We start from the raw sequence: 18,279 nt of genomic DNA on the forward strand, positions 1-18,279 counted from the left end.
TAAGAACTCAGACTGCGGTCAAGAGGGGTTTATTCCAGAGCGTGGGGACTGCTTCCTCCCTGAGAGATCCATCAACACAGCTTATCACATCCCACGTTCCAGAGAAGAGAAGACAACTCATGGAATTTTATCACTGCACGACCAAAACGCAGCTGATAGAATCAGATTTCCTAATCACAAGCTTGGTGTAAATAGAAATAGAATAGAACTTCAAGACTATAACAAAAGTGTCTTCCAGAAACCAACAACAAATACAACCTTAAATGAGGAAATACTGAAGGTGTTAAAGGCAGAAACCATTTAGAAATGCCCATTCATGTAATATCGCTTCAGACATTTCAATCAAAGCAACAAAGCAATAAAACTGAGTATACAAATACTGCCAAAGAAAAGACAAACTATCATTACTCTCATTTTTAAATAATGGCGAAAAATTAACTTTATTTTTACCATATTTATTGAGGTATAATTGGTATATAAAAAACTGGACACATTAATGTATATAATTTGGGAGCTTGGACATATGTATAGACTCCTGTCACCATCACCACAGCCAAGTAAATGAACACATCCATCGCCTTGGAAAGTTTCCGTGTCTCAGTTTTGTGTTTTTTGTGGTGATGACATTTAACAGGGGAGCTACCCTCCTTGCAGATTTTTAAGTGCACAATACCTTTTTTTTTTTTTTTAAAGATGGAAGTGCTGAATTTTATTTTATTTTATTATTGTTTTAATAAATTTATTTGTTTATTTTTGGCTGTGTTGAGTCTTCATTGCTGCGCGCGGGCTTTCTCTAATTGTGGCGAGCAGGGGCTACTCTTTGGGCAGTGCGTGGGCTCCTCATTGCGGTGGCTTCTCTTGTTGCAGAGCACGGGCTCTAGGCACGCGGGCTTCAGTAGTTGTGGCACGTGGGCTCAGTAGTTGTGGCACATGGGCTTAGTTGCTCCGTGGCATGTGGGATCTTCTCAGACCAAGGCTCAAACCCGTGTCCCCTGCATTGGCAGGCGGATTCTTAACAACTGAGCCACCAGGGAAGCCCCACAATACCTTCTTGTTACCTTTCAGCACATACTGTACAGCAGATCTCTGGAACTACTCATCTGGTGTAACTGTAACTTTACACCCATGGCGGCCCTGCCCCCTCCCCCATAACCACTGTTCTGTTGTCTGCTTGTCTGTGTCTATTTCAGGTGCCTCTCAGCAGAGGAACATGTGGCTCTTGTCCGGTGGCAGGCTTATCTCACTCAGCATAACCACCTCCAGGTCCATCCACATTGCTGCCAATGGTAGGAGTTCCTTCTTTTGCAAGGCTGAATAATATTCCATTGCATGTATATGCTACATTTTCTTTTTCCATTCATTTGTCAATGGACACTTGGTTGTTTCCATACCTTGGCTCTTGTAAATAGTGCTGCAGTGAACATCGATCGGACTGCAGACAGCTCTCTGAGATACTCATTTCAATTTTTTTGAATATATATCCAGAAGTGAGATTGCTGGATTGTACAGTAGCTCTATTTTTAAGTTTTTGAGGAAGCCCTACACTGTTTTCCACAGTGGCTGCACCATTTTACATTTCCACCAACAGAGTACAAGGGTTCCAATTTCTCCACAAACTTGCCAACACTTAAAAAAAATACTAACAAAAATACTCATCCCAACAATGTGAGGTGGTGTCTTATTATAGTTTTGATTTGCATTTCCCTGATGATTAGCAAAAAAAAAAAAAAAATATCGAGCACCTTTTCACGTACCTGTTGGCCATTAGTATGTTTTCCTTGGAGAAAAGTCTATTCAGATCCTTTGCCCATTTTATTTTATTTTATTTTTTTTCATTTAAAATTTATTTACGATTTAATTTGAAAACAACTTTTCAAGCATGGTAAGTTCTGGGGATGCAAAGTCAAGGAGTTTTTAGACTCACAGTGGATACAAGTAAACAGTGTGACAGTGCTGTGGTATCTACAAGAGCAACCCAAATAAAATGGAGAGAGAGATGCAAATAAAATTTACCTAAAATATTTGTACATTTTTTCCTGTGATTAGATTCCCTACCTCTATTCTACATGTACACAGAGTATAATGTATATTATCAACAAATTATCAACAACAAAATTATGGGCTCACTCACAAAGTCCCATTTTTAGAATGCATCTATATATGTAATACAAAATGAGAAAAACCAATTCTCTTTTGTATAATGTGAGACAAGCAGAAAGCAGTCCTGATAGGTTATTTTTATGTGTTGCTACTTTCAGCTCACTCTTATATGCACACCAGAAAGGCACTTCTAAATCTAATCTCAAAAAGTAAATATTGCATTGTTCACAATATTTGTACCCACATTCCACATGGCCATTATCATCTGCTTGTTTTATTTTATTTTTATTTATTTATTTTTTTAGAAATGTGTAGGCTTTTTTTATGGTTTTTTTTAAACATCTTTATTGGAGTATAATTGCTTTACAATGGTGTGTTAGTTTCTGCTTTATAACAAAGTGAATCAGCTATACATATACATATATCCCCATATCTCTTTCCTCTTGCATCTCCCTCCCTCCCACCCTCCCTATCCCACCCCTCCAGGTGGTCACAAAGCACCAAGCTGATCTCCCTATGCTATGTGACTGCTTCCCACTAGCTGTCTATTTTACATTTGGTAGTGTTTATATGTCCATGCCACTCTCTCACTTTGTCCCAGGCTTACTCTTCCCCCTCCCCATGTCCTCAAGTCCATTCTCTAGTAGGTCTGCATCTTTATTCCTATCTTGCCCCTAGGTTCCTCATGACCATTTTTTCTTTTTCTTTTTCTTTTTTTTTAGATTCCATATATATGTGTTAGCATACGGTATTTGTTTTTCTCTTTCTGACACTTCACTCTGTAGGACAGACTCTAGGTCCATCCACCTCACTACAAATAACTCAATTTCGTTTCTTTTTATAGCTGAGTAATACTCCATCATATATATGTGCCACATCTTCTTTATCCATTCATCTGTCGATGGACACTTAGGTTGCTTCCATGTCCTGGCTATTGTAAATAGAGCTGCAATGAACATTGTGGTACATGACTCTTTTTGAATTATGGTTTTCTCAGGGTATATGCCCAGTAGTGGGATTGCTGGGTCGTATGGTAGTTCTATTTTTGGTTTTTTAAGGAACCTCCATACTGTTCTCCATAGTGGCTGTATGAATTTACATTCCCACCAACAGTGCAAGAGGGTTCCCTTTTCTCCACACCCTCTCCAGCATTTATTGTTTGTAGATTTTTTGATGATGGCCCTTCTGACCGGTGTGAGGTGATACCTCATTGTAGTTTTGATTTGCATTTCTCTAATGATTAGTGATGTTGAGTATCCTTTCATGTGTTTGTTGGCAATCTGTATATCTTCTCTGGAGAAATGTCTATTTTGGTCTTCTGCCCATTTTGAGGTTGGGTTGTTTGTTTTTTTGTTATTGAGCTGCATGAGCTGCTTGTAATCTCTCATCATCCTTTGTATTTCTGCAGTGTCAGTTGTTACTTCTTTTTCATTTCTAATTCTATTGATTTGAGTCTTCTCCCTTTTTTTCTTGATGAGTCTGGCTAATGGTTTATCAATTTGGTTTATCTTCTCAAAGAAACAGCTTTTAGTTTTATTGATCTTAGCTATTGTTTCCTTCATTTCTTTTTCATTTATTTCTGATCTGATCTTTATGATTTCTTTCCTTATGCTAACTTAGGTGTTTTTTTGTTCTTCTTTCTCTAATTGCTTTAGAGGTTAGGTTGTTTATTTGAGATGTTTCTTGTTTCTTGAGGTAGGATTGTACTGCTGTAAACTTCCCTCTTAGAACTGCTTTTGCTGCATCCCATAGGTTTTGGGTCATCGTGTTTTCATTGCCATTTGTCTCTAGGTATTTTTTGATTTCCTCTTTGATTTCTTCAGTGATCTCTTGGTTATTTAGTAGCATATTGTTTAGCCTCCATGTGTTTGTATCTTTTACAGTTTTTTTCCTGTAGTTGATATCTAGTCTCATAGCATTGTTGTCAGAAAAAATACTTGATATGATTTCAATTTTCTTTAATTTCCCAAGGCTTGATTTGTGACCCAAGATATGATCTATCCTCGAGAATGTTCCATGAGCACTTGAGAAGAAAGTGTATTCTGTTGTTTTTGGATAGAATGTCCTATCAATATCAATTAAGTCCATTTTGTTTAATGTGTCATTTAAAGCTTGTGTTTCCTTATTTATTTTCATTTTGGAATATCTGTCCATTGGTGAAAGTGGGGTGTTAAAGTCCCCTACTATTCTTGTGTTACTGTCGATTTCCCCATTTATGGCTGTTAGTATTTGCCTTATGTATTGAGGTGCTCCTATGTTGGGTGCATAAATATTTACAATTGTTACATCTTCTTCTTGGATTGATCATTATGTAGTGTCCTTTTTGTCTCTTGTAATAGTCTGTGTTTTAAAGTCTATTTTGTCTGATATGAGAATTGCTACTCCAGCTTTCTTTTGATTTCCATTTGCATGGAATATCTTTTTCCATCCCTTCACTTGCAGTGTGTATGTGTCCGTAGGTCTGAAGTGGGTCTCTTGTAGACAGCATATATATGGGTCTTGTTTTTTGTATCCATTCAGCCAGTCTATGTCTTTCGGTTGGAGCATTTAATATATTTACATTTAAGGTAATTATTGATATGTATGTTCCTATTACCATTTTCTTAATTGTTTTGGGTTTGTTATCGTAGGTCTTTTCCTTGTCTTGTGTTTCCTGCCTAGAGAAGTTCCTTTAGCATTTGTTGTAAAGCTGCTTTGGTGGTGCTGAATTCTCTTAGCTTTTGCTTGTCTGTAAAGGTTTTAATTTCTCCGTTGAATGTGAATGAGATCCTTGCTGTGTAGGGTAATCTTGGTTGTAGGTTTTTCCCTTTCATCACTTTAAATATGTCCTGCCACTCCCTTCTGGCTTGCAGAGTTTCTGCTGAAAGATCAGCTGTTAACCTTATGGGGATTCCCTTGTATGTTATTTGTTGTTTTTCCCTTGCTGCTTTTAATATTTTTTCTTTGTATTTAATTTTTGATAGTTTGATTAATATGTGTCTTGGTGTGTTTCTCCTTGGATTTATCCTGTATGGGACTCTCTGTGCTTCCTGAACTTCATTAACTACTTCGTTTCCCATATTAGGGAAGTTTTCAACTATAATCTCTTCAAATATTTTCTCAGTCCCTTTCTTTTTCTCTTCTTCCTCTGGGACCCCTATAATTCGAATGTTGGTGCGTTTAATGTTGTCCCAGGGGTCTCTGAGACTGTCCTCAATTCTTTTCATTCTTTTTTCTTTATTCTGCTCTGCAGTAGTTATTTCCACTATTTTATCTTCCAGGTCACTTATCCGTTCTTCTGCCTCAGTTATTCTGCTACTGATTCCTTCTAGAGAATTTTTAATTTCATTTATTGTGTTGTTCATCATTTGTTTGTTTGCTTTTTAGTTCTTCTAGGTCCTTGTTAAATTTTTCTTGTATTTTCTCCATTCTATTTCCAAGATTTTGCATCTTCTTTACTATCATTATTCTGAATTCTTTTTCAGGTAGACTGCCTATTTCCTCTTCATTTGTTAGGTCTGTTGGGTTTTAACCTTGCTCCTTCATCTGCTGTGTGTTTCTCTGTCTTCTCATTTTGCTTAACTTACTGTGTTTGGGGTCTCCTTTTCACAGGCTGCAGGTTCGTAGTTCCCATTGTTTTTGATGTCTGCCCCAAGTGGCTAAGGTTGGTTCAGTGGGTTGTGTAGGCTTCCTAGTGGAGGGGACTAGTGCCTGTGTTCTGGTGGATAAGGCTGGATCTTTTCTTTCTGATGGACAGGTCCACGTCTGGTGGTGTGTTTTGGGGTGTCTGTGGCCTTATTATGATTTTAGGCAGCCTCTCTGTTAATGGGTGGGGTTGTGTTCCTGTCTTGCTAGTTGTTTGGCATAGGGTGTCCAGCACTGTAGCTTGCTGGTCATTGAGTAGAGCTGGGTCTTGGCATTGAGACGAAGATCTCTGGGAGATTTTCGCCGTTTGATATTACGTGGAGCTGGGAGGTCTCTGGTGGACCAATGTCCTGAACTTGGCTCTCCCACCTCAGAGGCACAGCCCTGATGCCTGGCTGGAGCACCAAGAGCCTGTTAGTCACACGGCTCAGAATAAAAGGGAGAAAGGAAGGAAAGGAAGGAAGGAAAGAAAGAAAGAAAGAAAGAAAGAAAGAAAGAAAGAAAGAAAGAAAGAAAGAAAGAAAGAAAGAAAGAAAGAAAAGAAAGAAAGAAAGAAAGGAAGGAAGAAAGGAAGAAAGAAAAGAAGGAAGGGAGGAAGGGAAAGAAACAAAGAAAGAAACGAAAGAAAGAAAGAAAGGGATAAAATAAAATAAAATGAGGTGAAATAAAATAAAATTAAGTTATTAAAATAAAAAATAATTATTTAAAAAAATTAAAAATCAAAAAAAGAAAGAAAGAAGAGAGCAACCAAACCAAAAAACAAATGCACCAATGATAACAAGCTCTGAAAACTATACTAAAAAAAATAAAAAATAAAAAAACCAAAAATAAAAACCAGACAGACAGAATCCTTGGACAAATGGTAAAAGCAAAGCTATACAGACAAAATCACACACAGAAGCATACACACACACCCTCACAAAAAGAGAAAAAGGGAAAACAATATGTATATCTTTGCTCCGAAAGTCCACCTCCTCAATTTGGGATGATTCGTTGTCTATTCAGGTATTCCACAGATGCAGGCACATCAAGTTGATGGTGGAGCCTTAATCCGCTGCTTCTGAGGCTGCTGGGAGAGATTTCCCTTTCTCTTCTTTGTTCGCACAGCTCCCGGGGTTCAGCCTTGGATTTGGCCCCGCCTCTGCGTGTAGGTCGCCTGAGGGCGTCTATTCCCCGCCCAGACAGGACGGGGTTAAAGGAGCGGCTGCTTCGGGGGCTCTGGCTCACTCCGGCCGGGGGGAGGGAGCGGTACGGAGGAGGCGGGGCGAGCCTGCGGCGTCAGAGGCGTCGTGACGTTGCAGCAGCCCGAGGCGCGCCGTGCGTTCTCCCGGGGAAGTTGTCCCCGGATCACGGGAGCCTGGCCGTGGCGGGCTGCACCGGCTCCCGGGAGGGGCGGTGTGGAGAGTGACCTGTGCTCGCACACAGGCTTCTTGGTGGCGGCAGCAGCAGCCTTAGCGTCTCATGCCCGTCTCTGGGGTCCGCGCTGATGGCCGCGGCTCGCGCCCGTCTCTGGAGCTCGTTTAGGCGGCGCTCTGAATCCCCTCTCCTCGCGCACCGGGAAACAAAGAGGTAAGAAAAAGTCTCTTGCCTCTTCGGCAGCTGCAGACCTTTTTCCCGGACTCCCTCCCGGCTAGCCGTGGCGCACTAGCCCCCTTCAGGCTGTGTTCACGCCGCCAACCCCAGTCCTCTCCCTGCGATCCCACCGAAGCCCGAGCCTCAGCTCCCAGCCCCGCCCGCCCCGGCGGGGGAGCGGACAAGCCTCTCGGGCTGGTGAGTGCTGCTCGGCGCCGAGCCTCCGTGCGGGACTCTCTCCGCTTTGCCCTCCACACCCCTGTGGCTGCGCTCTCCTCCGTGGCTCCGAAGCTCCCCCCTCCGCCCCCCCGCAGTCTCCGCCCGCGAGGGGGCTCCTAGTGTGTGGAAACCTTTCCTCCTTCACGGCTCCCTCCCACTGGTGCAGGTCCCATCCCTATTCTTTTGTCTCTGTTGTTTCTTTCTTCTTTTGCCCTACCCAAGTACGTGGGGGAGTTTCCTGCCTTTTGGGAGGTCTGAGGTCTTCTGCCAGCATTCAGTAGGTGTTCTGTAGGGGTTGTTCCACATGTAGATGTATTTCTGATGTATTTGTGGGGAGGAAGGTGAGCTCCACGTCTTACTCTTCTGCCATCTTGAATCCTCTTCCTTTGCCCATTTTAAAATCAGGTTATTTGTTTTTTTGCTATTGAGTTGAAGGAGTTCCTGACATATTTTGGAAATTAACCCCGTATCAGATAAGTGGTTTGCCAGTATTTTCTCCCATTCCATAGGTTGTCTTTTCACTTGGTTGGTTGTTTCAGTAGATGTGTAGATTTTTAGTTAGATGCGGTGACCCTCGTCTGTTTTTGCTTTTGTGCCTGCGCCTTTAGTGTCATATCCGAGAAATCACTGCTGAGACCAATGTCAAGAAGTTTTTCTCCATGTTTTCTTCTAGTTTTATGGTTTCAGATCTTACATTTAAGTCTGTAATCCGTTTTGAGTTAATTTTTATGTATGGTATAAGATATGACTACAAAATTTAAAATCCTTAACCAAAAATGTATTAGATTAGGAACATTCAGCAAGATGACTGGATATGAGACAAACTTATGTAAAAAATTTTTTCATATTGACATTATTGTTAGAAAATGAAAGGCCCCACCCGGCCTAGGGGGCGGCCTGGCCCAGTTTCACCCCCTCATCAGCCAGCACCGGCAATCCCCCCACCACTGGCTGCACTTATGCCCCCATCTGGAGCCTGTCCCTCCTCCCCTGCGGGTTTGCTGCCTGGCTCACCCTGGCCCTTCACTCCGCTCGGGCTGTTTCACTGTTCACGGTGACTGTACAGTCTTGTCCCCGCGATGCCCGAGTAGCCGACGCCATCACCTCCATCAGAACTGCTCCCCCCCGCCCCTGCCCTCCCCTCCTCAGCTTAAATCCCAGCCACTCCAACCGCTGCTGTGTCCAGCTGGCTCAGCTGAACTGTAACGCGGTTCAGCCCAAAGTCAACTCGGCCCTTCTGCCCAGGATCGCCTATGGCTGCAGCCACAGGTTGGGATGCCATTGTCTCTTGGAAACCACCTGCCCAAGCTGGGGGCTCACAATTCACCAGAAACGGGAGCAATCAGGAGACCCATCCCTTCTCACGTCCTCACCTGTGCCTCCAGGCTTCCCTCCTGTATCTTCCATCTTCAAACCCTCTCTTGATGTCACGTCCCCTTCTCCCTACAGCCTACTTCTTGGTTCCACTTTTCAGGAAAACTCTTCAGAAAGGTTTCTGTCTCCAATTAGTCTTCCTCCATTCTCTGTTGCTCTCAGTTTAAAACATTCAATCTACAGAAAGGCCTAAAGAGCAATTCAAAGAACGCTGTCTAGATCCCAGCATTTATCCCTTAGTTGCTGAGGTCTCATCGGCCCAAACGCTAACAGCACAGTTGATCCAGCAGTTCTCAAACTGGGATGAGCAGACTCCCTGGGACCCTGGGACCATTTCAGGGACCCAAAAGCTCACAGCTATGTTACCAAGATGTGATTTGCTTTCTCCTGTGTTGACATTTGCACTGTGGCTCAAAAGCAATGGTGAAAGCCTTAGCAACAACTGTCCTGATTACCATTATGTTCCTCACTGCTGTGCGGTTAAAAAAGGCCAATTTCACTTAAAAATGTCCTTGATGAAGCAAAAAATACATATTACATCTCAACCACTGAGTACATGTCCTGTGTGATGAAATGGAAAGCCTGTGGAACAAAGTACAACATTGCCTCCAGGAAAAGCACTTGCCTGGCTGGTTGTGTTGCAACGTAACCAGTTGCTTTCTTTCTAGAAACATCATTTTTATTTGAAAAATGATTGACAAACAATGGTTACTAAGACTTTATGAGACTTTTTATGTTTGGCAGATGTGATTAAAAAAAAAATTAACCAAGTGAGCCTGCCACTTCAAGGAAAACAAATGACAGTATCTGTGGCGAATGATGAAGTCGGCTTCTGACTTTGATACGTTAGTGTTATTAGTGAGTTTTTCTAAATATTAAATGAAATGTTTCAACATCTGGAAGATCTGCGGACCTCAGTTAAAGAATATTTTCCAGGAATTTCCTGGCGGTCCAGTGGTTAGGACTCCGTGCTTCCACTGCAGGGGGCACGGGTTCGATCCCTGGTCGGGGAACTAAGATCCCACTGGCCGTGCGGTGCAGCCAAAAAAAAAAAAAAAAAAAAAAAAAAAAAAGAATATTTTCCAAATAGCTAAGGCATGATGTTATAAAATCATGCATGGATTAGCCGTCCATTCAAAGTACAAGATAAACAGATTTAATGTAACTGAGTACAAGAAATTCATCCACATGGTTTCTGATTCAACATTGCAGCAAGCCTTTATGAAACCATTGCTGTAGAAACTACCTCTGTAGAGTTTTGATTTTGTATCCAATACCCATGATCAACTGCAAAGGCTATTAAAATACCTCTCCTTTCTCAATTACTACATACTTGCACACAAACATTTAGAGAGACCCTTCTCTCACAAGTGTTTTATAGTTTTCAGTGTAGAGGTCTAGGACACCTTTTAAGACATATTCCTACGTATTTTATGGTTTTGATGTTACTGTAAATGGACTTATTTCATTTTCCAACTGCTTGCCACTAGTATTTAATACAAGCACCTAAAAGGCTCTTCAGACCAAATGTTAAGAACCAGTGAACTACTGTGAGAGTTCAGCATGAACTGAATTTTGGTGAGTTGAGCAGAGCAAAATTTGAGCTTATTCTTGGTCAACGTGAAAATGATGTCCGCAATTTTTTAAAGTATTAGAACATTTGTTTTCTTCTTAAAGTCCTAATTTAAAAAATTCTTCCCCAATTTTATATGAAGTAGACAGAATAACGAACCTTCGTGTACCCAATGTTGGTGTCAGCTCAGCCCAGATCTTGTTTTAGTTTTGTCCCATTCACTCTCTAGTCCTACATTATTCTGAAGCAAATTCCAGGCAAGATAGAATTCCAACATAACAATCTTCTTATGTATTTCTAAGCACTTTATGTCAGTAACTTTGAACCACAATGTATCACCCACCCACTGAAGTGTGGAGGCTGCCCAAGTATAGATTCTGTGCAATATTCTTATCCCCAAGAAGCAGTCATATTCTCCCCAATTCCATGACTAACCAAATGTTCTGATCTTAAGCGTATTTTAAGAGATTCATTTAATGTTTTCCAGCAAATATTAGTTCACCATGAAGTCTTTGAGATACTTTCAAATATAGCCCACGCAGGGAATGAGGGAACGGCATTAGGTTTCCTGTCTTCAAACTCAGCCACTTGGGTGGCTTCATGATCAGTCCCTTAAAAAGGTTTCCGAGGTCACCTGCGTCCGGGCGTGATGACTGACCCTGCACAGGAGAAGGCGGAGGTGACACGGCAGATGTTCTGACTTCTGCTCTCAGCACAGAGTAATTTTTGTGACACTTCCAAAGGCTCGTGCTCCTTCATTTGGTCTAGTAGGTTTTTCCACAATGTACAAAAATAAACGTTTTAAATAATATACTAGGCATGCCAGAATGGCTATTCTGTTGCCGTTATTAACTATAATTTATATACTTAAAAGGCTTACATTTATTAATACTTGCTGGCCCAAAGAAGTTTAGGAAACTATGGTTGTGGTCTTTTATGAAAATAAGCATGCAGGGATAATACTGTTAGCTGACAGCACTTTATACCTCCCCCTACCCCCAAGAGAGATCCAGTGAGACAATGTGTTCATAAAATTAGAGCATGTGAACAAACCAAAAGCGGTGAAAAGGACTACATGGGAGGATGAGAAGAGTAAATGGAATCTTACAAGCAAAATGAAAGGCAGCAGTAGAAGTCTACGCCTCCAGTTCCTCCCACGGACCACCCTCACACAGGGAAGCATACCCAGAGACACAGCGGGTGTGAGCGTTTGTTTATTCCATGTGTAAAGGACAATTTAAAAACAAAATGTTAGTAACACTCTGAGAACATTGGTTTTGTTCATCTGACACATCCTCTATCTTCACCAATTTTTATTACAAAAATCAGAAAAGTAAAAATTCATGACAATATCTGCACAGTGTAACCACTAGTTGCCTAAACAAAAGCTAATTTCTATAAAACCATAAACTTAATGCAGCTTTATTAAGAGAGATTCAAAAGTCCCTCAGTTAAATGGATATACATAGTGGTATATATTTTAAAGCAGAAAACCCCAAAAAACAAAAACAAGGAAAAAAGAAAATATAAGTCAAAAGAGTCAGTTAAATATTTTGACCTGACAGTCCCTACAAAGAGTAACTTCCACTACGTATAAGGGAAGCCATTATCTGTGGTAAAAATCCTAGAGTCCAAGTAGGAAATGTGGCATAAAAACACATCAAATCAGAAGCCAGTCCCAGGCTGCAGGTGCTTTCAGTGAAATCCAGGGCAGTGAGCTACACCATTAAAGAAGGGACCACTCATGTCCCCAAACCAATACGTGTGTCTACAAGTAAGACCTTCACCACACGGCACGTAGCAAAGTTTCAGTGAAAAGACTTTGAAAAAGACAAACGTTCTTTTCTTCATACAAATCACTGCAAGAAATCTTTGTAAGGCTGTACCTTGCATAGGGAAAGAGTTGTCTTTTGTCAAAAATTCTACTGGAAAGAGTAAAAGCAAGCTCTTCAAAATGATGCCCGTGTGCAAAGGGGTAAATTACCAGACACCTCATTTACTGTCTGCAATTTATCCTGGTCAGATACAATTTAATTTGAGGGAAGGAAAAATGGCAATCTATGGTGATGGTATTCAAAAGAAAATATTGAGATTGGCAGCAGAAAAATTAAATTTCAAAAGTGCATCCTGAAAGAGGCCCACTATCCCACGGAGAGACACCTGTGCGCTAAATAAGCCTACTTGTACTCATGCTAGGACTCAACGAGAACCTGCCAAATAAGAGTGCACTTTTTCAGAAAGCTGAAGTATAAAAAAATAGTACAAGTCGTGGCATTCCTTCAGGGTGATGCTACACTAGTATTCGGAGTTGGTTAGCAGGAGGCCTGATGTGTCCAGGAGGCGGCCTCGGCCCTAAGAGCCGTGGAACAGGTGCATGGTGCCCAGGACGGCGCTGTCGTACCCCTCCTCCACCTTCACGGAGTTGGAGTGCTCTATCACGCTGTTCAGCTCAGGGATGCTTTCGGCAGTGTCCCCAAACCCGTGGTAGTGTCCGTAGTGCAGGTTCTCCCCGATGTCTTCCGCCCAGGAAGGCCTGCTGGCTACGCAGCTACTCGGACTCCCGTTCAGGTGCAGAGAGCCGCACATCTCGGGGTTAACGCTCATGCCCTTTTCTGGCTCCTCAGTCCCATTAACACAGGGAGAACCCTGGCTGCTCGGAAACGGCGGTCCTGGAACTAGTCCACCGCCAATTCCATTAGGTCCTGTTAAGCACTGGCCACTCCTGCTCTCCATCCCACTGAGCTGTGTCGTGGAGGGGAAGTCCAAATGTCCATTGATGAGACATCCATTTGTCAGTGTATTCGATACGGAGCTACTGTTTTTCGTATCTGCATTAAGAAATACACCTGTCACCAAAATTCAGAACCAGAGGGGAGGAGACAGTATAAAATGCTTCATTCCTGCTACTGTTTTAAAGGATTTATTTAGTTTCCTTTCTTTAAACAAACCAGTTCCTCTTGCAAGGCAAAAAACGGTGCATAAGTGATTTAAAAGGAAAACACAACAGAAGCATTTGCCTGGTAAGATAGGAAACATTTATAAATTTCATTAGTGTTGGGGAACCAAATGAAAGGACTTCAGCTGACAAACATGCTGCATGAAAAATACCAACAGCACTGAACTGTTCTCAGTTTAAGACTACTTTGGAAAGCAGTTTTAAAAATCATCAGCTGTGAAACAGTCCATCAGAACTGAACATGTTCCCACAAAGGGCTAAAATAAACCACAAACTTCTCCAGCTTCTAAGAAATCAAAAAAAAAAAAAAGGAAAAGCAGTTGGTGAAGCATGTGAATTAAGGAGGCTCCCGGGACAAAGTCTGACAGCGCCACGGGAGGCTCCGCAGAGCGCTTCCTCCAAGCCCGGGACGCGCACACAGGCAGAGGAACAGGGAGCGTTCTCCTCAGCAACACTCGCATGACACAGCGCTTCTGCAGAGCGCCACAGGGCAGCGCTGGCCGACTGCAGGAAGGGCCGTGAATCCTAATGATTCCATGCACACAGTCCTGGGCCAAGAGCACAGTTCTGAAGAGCTTCTTCTGAGTTCAGCAATTACAGTGACTACGATCTCCAAGCTTCCACTTTCAAAAACCATAATCTGCACATATAGACATCTGTTAAGAGGGAGATGTCTTATGGGAAAAAAATGTCAATCACAAAACGTTTGGACACATGGGAATAGGCAATTACAAGGTATTTTCTGTATAGTGAAACTCAAGGATTAATAGTCACGTTCACAGGAATTCACAGAACAGTACAGAGAATGATCTCAAATTATGACGTGCTTAACGATGTTAAAATTTACCCCAATGTTCTGCACTATTCAAGTAAAGTGTGACATTAAATACAGAAGCACTGACTCTGTAACCTCTAGAATGAGGACGCACAGGTGTGTGTCCCATGACCCTAACACCCCGCACACTATGACCCCCGACTGGCACCCGGACATAGGTTTCTGTGTGTCCTGACAATCTTTCTGATGACAAAAAAAATCACATCTTGTTCAGTGAACAAAAACATCTTCGAAACATTCTATTAATCATCAATTTTCTGGCAGTTTAAGCGACACAGTTTAACAGCCGCTGTAAATTCTTCAGCGGATTATGGATTATTTCTTTTCAAATTGAACGACAGATTTTCTATTTCGTTAAACTTAAGGCTGGAGGACAAGTATTTCAAGAACTAAACATGAGGTAAAATTAAAAATAAAACAAGTTATTCCCAGGGAGATATTTATTTATTTTCCCAAAAATAAACAGCTTTTCCTGGGTAATAAAACTCATGAGTAGGATGTTGACCTCGACAGTTATTAAGACAACTATACTACTACTAACAAAGATAGAAATTATATTTTTAGGTGACTGGGCCTCAGAAATCCGAGTTAACTAGACTGATGTTTTTTTGTTTAACGTTCACTGCGTGTGTATCATTTTTCTCTGGTGCCCAGCTAAAGTAAATTAGCTCCCTTACGCATTCTCAAAAATCAAGGCTAGTTGTAACCCCCTGTCATTATGGAACATCTAGTAAAACTGAGCATGAAAGCAGCAAACCTCCCAGAGACTGGCTAAGACCTAACGCTGCTTGGCCAGCCCCGCACCTGCCGACGGTCTACAGGACCGCCCAGGGCCGCCCGTACACCGTGTTCCAACGTACCTTCCAGGACTCGCCTCCTCCACCCCATCCCCTCGCCCACCTACTGCAAGTAATCTCTAGCAATTTCATACCTTTTGTTTATTCAGTCAGAGAGTGTTATAAACGAAGTGATGAAAAACATGGGGAATGCTTACTTGGCACCTATTACATGGGATGAGTTGAGTTTAAACAATGGCCTTTTCAACGTTAGGTTCAAGAGCGGCATTAAATTTAACCTGAAAACCGAGGGAATTAATGTTTGAAGATTAAAGAGTGATTACTTCTGCCTTTTTAAAAGCATGTAGCAATGCCATTTTTTAAAAAGCTGGCTTTGAGTTCTGTTATTTATCTTTAGCCAAGATCTTTAAATGTATTATCCAATCAGAATTTCCCTTGGAAAATCTACCCATTTCATTTAAGTATTTGGCAAAATGGTGACTCCATCCGTAACAATTCTGTAGCTTCCAGAAAGATGTACACACTTTCTTTTCATCTTAGTGAACAAAAATGAATTTTTCATGTACCTCTGGGAAACAAAATATATAATCTTTTATCCCCAGTAAAGAATTTAGCATACAGATATAATAATAAAACTTTTAAAAAACCAGTATCTATTCCCAAATATATTAACACTTTAAAAGAATGGCTAAAATGTTTTCATGGTCACCTAGATAAAAGAGTGGTAGAAAAAAGCATTAGCTAAATGGCTAAATCTTTACTCTAAATAGTAAAAGAAACAAAGCCCTTACCTTTTAAAAACCAAAAATGACTATCAACTGTTTTAATATACTCAAAATTTTAGTGAGAAAATGTGTTTTGTGAGACAGCGTGCTCAGCATCTTAGTAGATTCAGAGTGAGCGCCACACAAACCAGAGCAACCGGGAATGCTGAGTTAGAGGTTTCACAGTGGCCTGACTGGTTACGAGTCAAAACCACAACATCTACTAGTTCTCAGTGTTGTTTACAGCCAGACATTCCTTTTGCTGCTTATCGCTTCGAAATTACTAGCAATAGATGTCCGTTTGGTATAGTCACCACAAGGTCCTATGTCAGAAAATGAAAAATGTGAGACCTCATTAAAATTAAACAAGGCACATTAAGCAAAAGCCTCAAATCAAAATAGGAAGATTGCACTTATATATTTCATATCCATAAAATGCACCAAAACACTTCTCCTTAGAGCTACAAACTTGTCCAAGATATGCAAATTATAGCATAACATTCTCTAAAACACTGGACAAAGTGCAAAAACTGCTTGAGCGAACGCATGTTAGAAATAACACGCATACTGGTTCTTGCAACGGCAGGGGGTCTGCATTGCTGAAACAGTATAGATTTCTATTTCTTTCGGTCCAACGGAACCACCCTCCTGCTGTTTGGTGTCTTCGACCATTGGACCGCTGCTGCGGCTAACAGGAAACCGTCCACTCCCACCTGTTACAAACTCTCTATCGATGTGCATGATGTCAGCATCGTCTTCCGCCTCGCCATTCACGAGCGGCATGGGGTCATCCGAGCTTTGAGCTGCACAGAAAACAAAGGCAAGTTTAGGTTCCCTACACCGAAGCAGAGGACTTTTAAACACAGATGCTTCTCATTCCTTGTTGTCAGAGCACTGGACGCTCCAAAACTGTCAGATAACTTTACAATCTACGGATCATTAATGGACTTGGCACACTACCGAAAAACTTACTTTCCCCAATAGAAAACAATTCCTCAAATGTGCAGTTTCGATGAAAAGTCATGGCATTTCAGACGCCTACTTGAGATTGACTTGTCGGCATAAATTTTCATTTAGGGCTGTTATTTGGACAATGTATAGCAGTTATACAACTCAGAGACATTTCTAAATAGTTTTAAAGATTCAGGACACTCTGTTACGCCCCCAAATGTTCCTTCAGTTGTTTTTCATAAAGAAACGACAATTCTTGAACAACATAAAAACCATTAAAACGGTCCTCAAATTTTAAAAAAAGTTAACTTATTTCATTAACAGAAAATAAAGTAAAAGCCAAGATCAAGACAGGTTTGTCCAGTACCACCCGAGAGCAGCTCTGGCCCTCTGCACCAAGATGCAACGCCACTGGAAACACCCACTAAACGTCCGGGTTCCAAGACATTTGGGAAGGACGCTACGCACGCACCTTTCTTATGAGACTCCCACTCCCACGTCTTGGAGAGCAGCACACTTGGCCACTCCTCCAGGGGTCACACACTCTGTGCAGCAATACCTCCTGCAACCCCCGGGCAGCCTACTTCTCGGGAGCAGCCACTCGCACGCAGCATATGGCTGGCTCTCCAGTCTTAAGGAGCACGCGTTTTTACAAAATTGAATCCAAAAATCACTTTCATGCCTCGCCTTTATTCATTTACCATGGCATGAATGCATCCCATCAACTAAATTCAAAAGGATCTTTCAAGTTGAATAATAACCCACTGGATGGCTGGATTACAGTTCACCCACCACCCAGCTCCCCACTGCGGCGTGGGTGGGTCCTTTTCTTTCCTATCATGAATATACCATAACTAACATCCCTACAAATGCACCTTTGCATACACTTCTGGTTCTTTCCCAAGATAAACTAGAATGATTTCTGGGTCAGAGGGTATATACAACAAATAAGTAACAACTTTCAGTGTAATTTCTTTCAAATAAACATTTAAAAACAGAGAAACCTGAACTGTGCAGCTTCAATTACTTCTAATTTTAGACACACACGAGTCATTTTCAGTATAGGAATGAGCATATCAGTTCCAGAGTATTCGCCAAACTGTTGAAACAGTTTTAAATGAAAAAAAGTCTTAATAAAAGATTAACACAAATTCTCAACGATCAGTATATGGAAGAAACAGAAACAGAGCCGTGTGATTTGCGCAGTTGACAAAAGATCTGCACAGGTATGAAGCCAAAAGCACCCTACAAAATAGAGGTGATTTAAAGCCAGAGGCAACAAACTGAGGACTTCAGTCTTTTGTGAAGCTTTTCTTAATCCTCCACAGGCCCCAAATCAGTGATAGGCTAGGCTCCATCTTCGCTTTGAAACAAGGTACTCTCAAAAATTGAGTCAGTGGTAAACAGGACATCTTAGAAAATGGGGGATTGGGGGGCTGGGAGAGGGACGTTCCAGGTACCAGTTGACAAAAGTCTCACAACCTTCAGGAGTTCTCGGCCAGTCACCGCAGAGA

The 18,279-nt window shown here is 41.6% G+C and overlaps 1 protein-coding gene across 2 annotated transcripts in view; it reads right to left on the reverse strand.

Annotated features, from left to right (window-relative positions):
• Window positions 1-11,669: 11,669 nt before the first annotated feature.
• The window catches only part of ANKRD10 (ankyrin repeat domain 10), a 32,996-nt gene continuing 26,386 nt past the window's right edge, over window positions 11,670-18,279 (reverse strand). Inside the window, exons 5-6 of one of the 2 annotated variants that reach the window (XM_068527073.1) lie at window positions 16,528-16,617; window positions 11,670-13,290 (exon numbers count right to left, since the gene is read on the reverse strand). In XM_068527073.1, coding sequence (XP_068383174.1) covers window positions 12,815-13,290; window positions 16,528-16,617 — 566 coding nt within the window. In that variant the 3' untranslated portion in view covers window positions 11,670-12,814. Of the gene's footprint in view, window positions 13,291-15,841; window positions 16,138-16,527; window positions 16,618-18,279 lie in introns of those variants that run through there. The other variant, XM_068527074.1, reaches the window with a different exon arrangement.

Source organism: Eschrichtius robustus, chromosome 18, assembly GCF_028021215.1.
Source record: "Eschrichtius robustus isolate mEscRob2 chromosome 18, mEscRob2.pri, whole genome shotgun sequence".
Taxonomy (NCBI): domain Eukaryota; kingdom Metazoa; phylum Chordata; class Mammalia; order Artiodactyla; family Eschrichtiidae; genus Eschrichtius; species Eschrichtius robustus.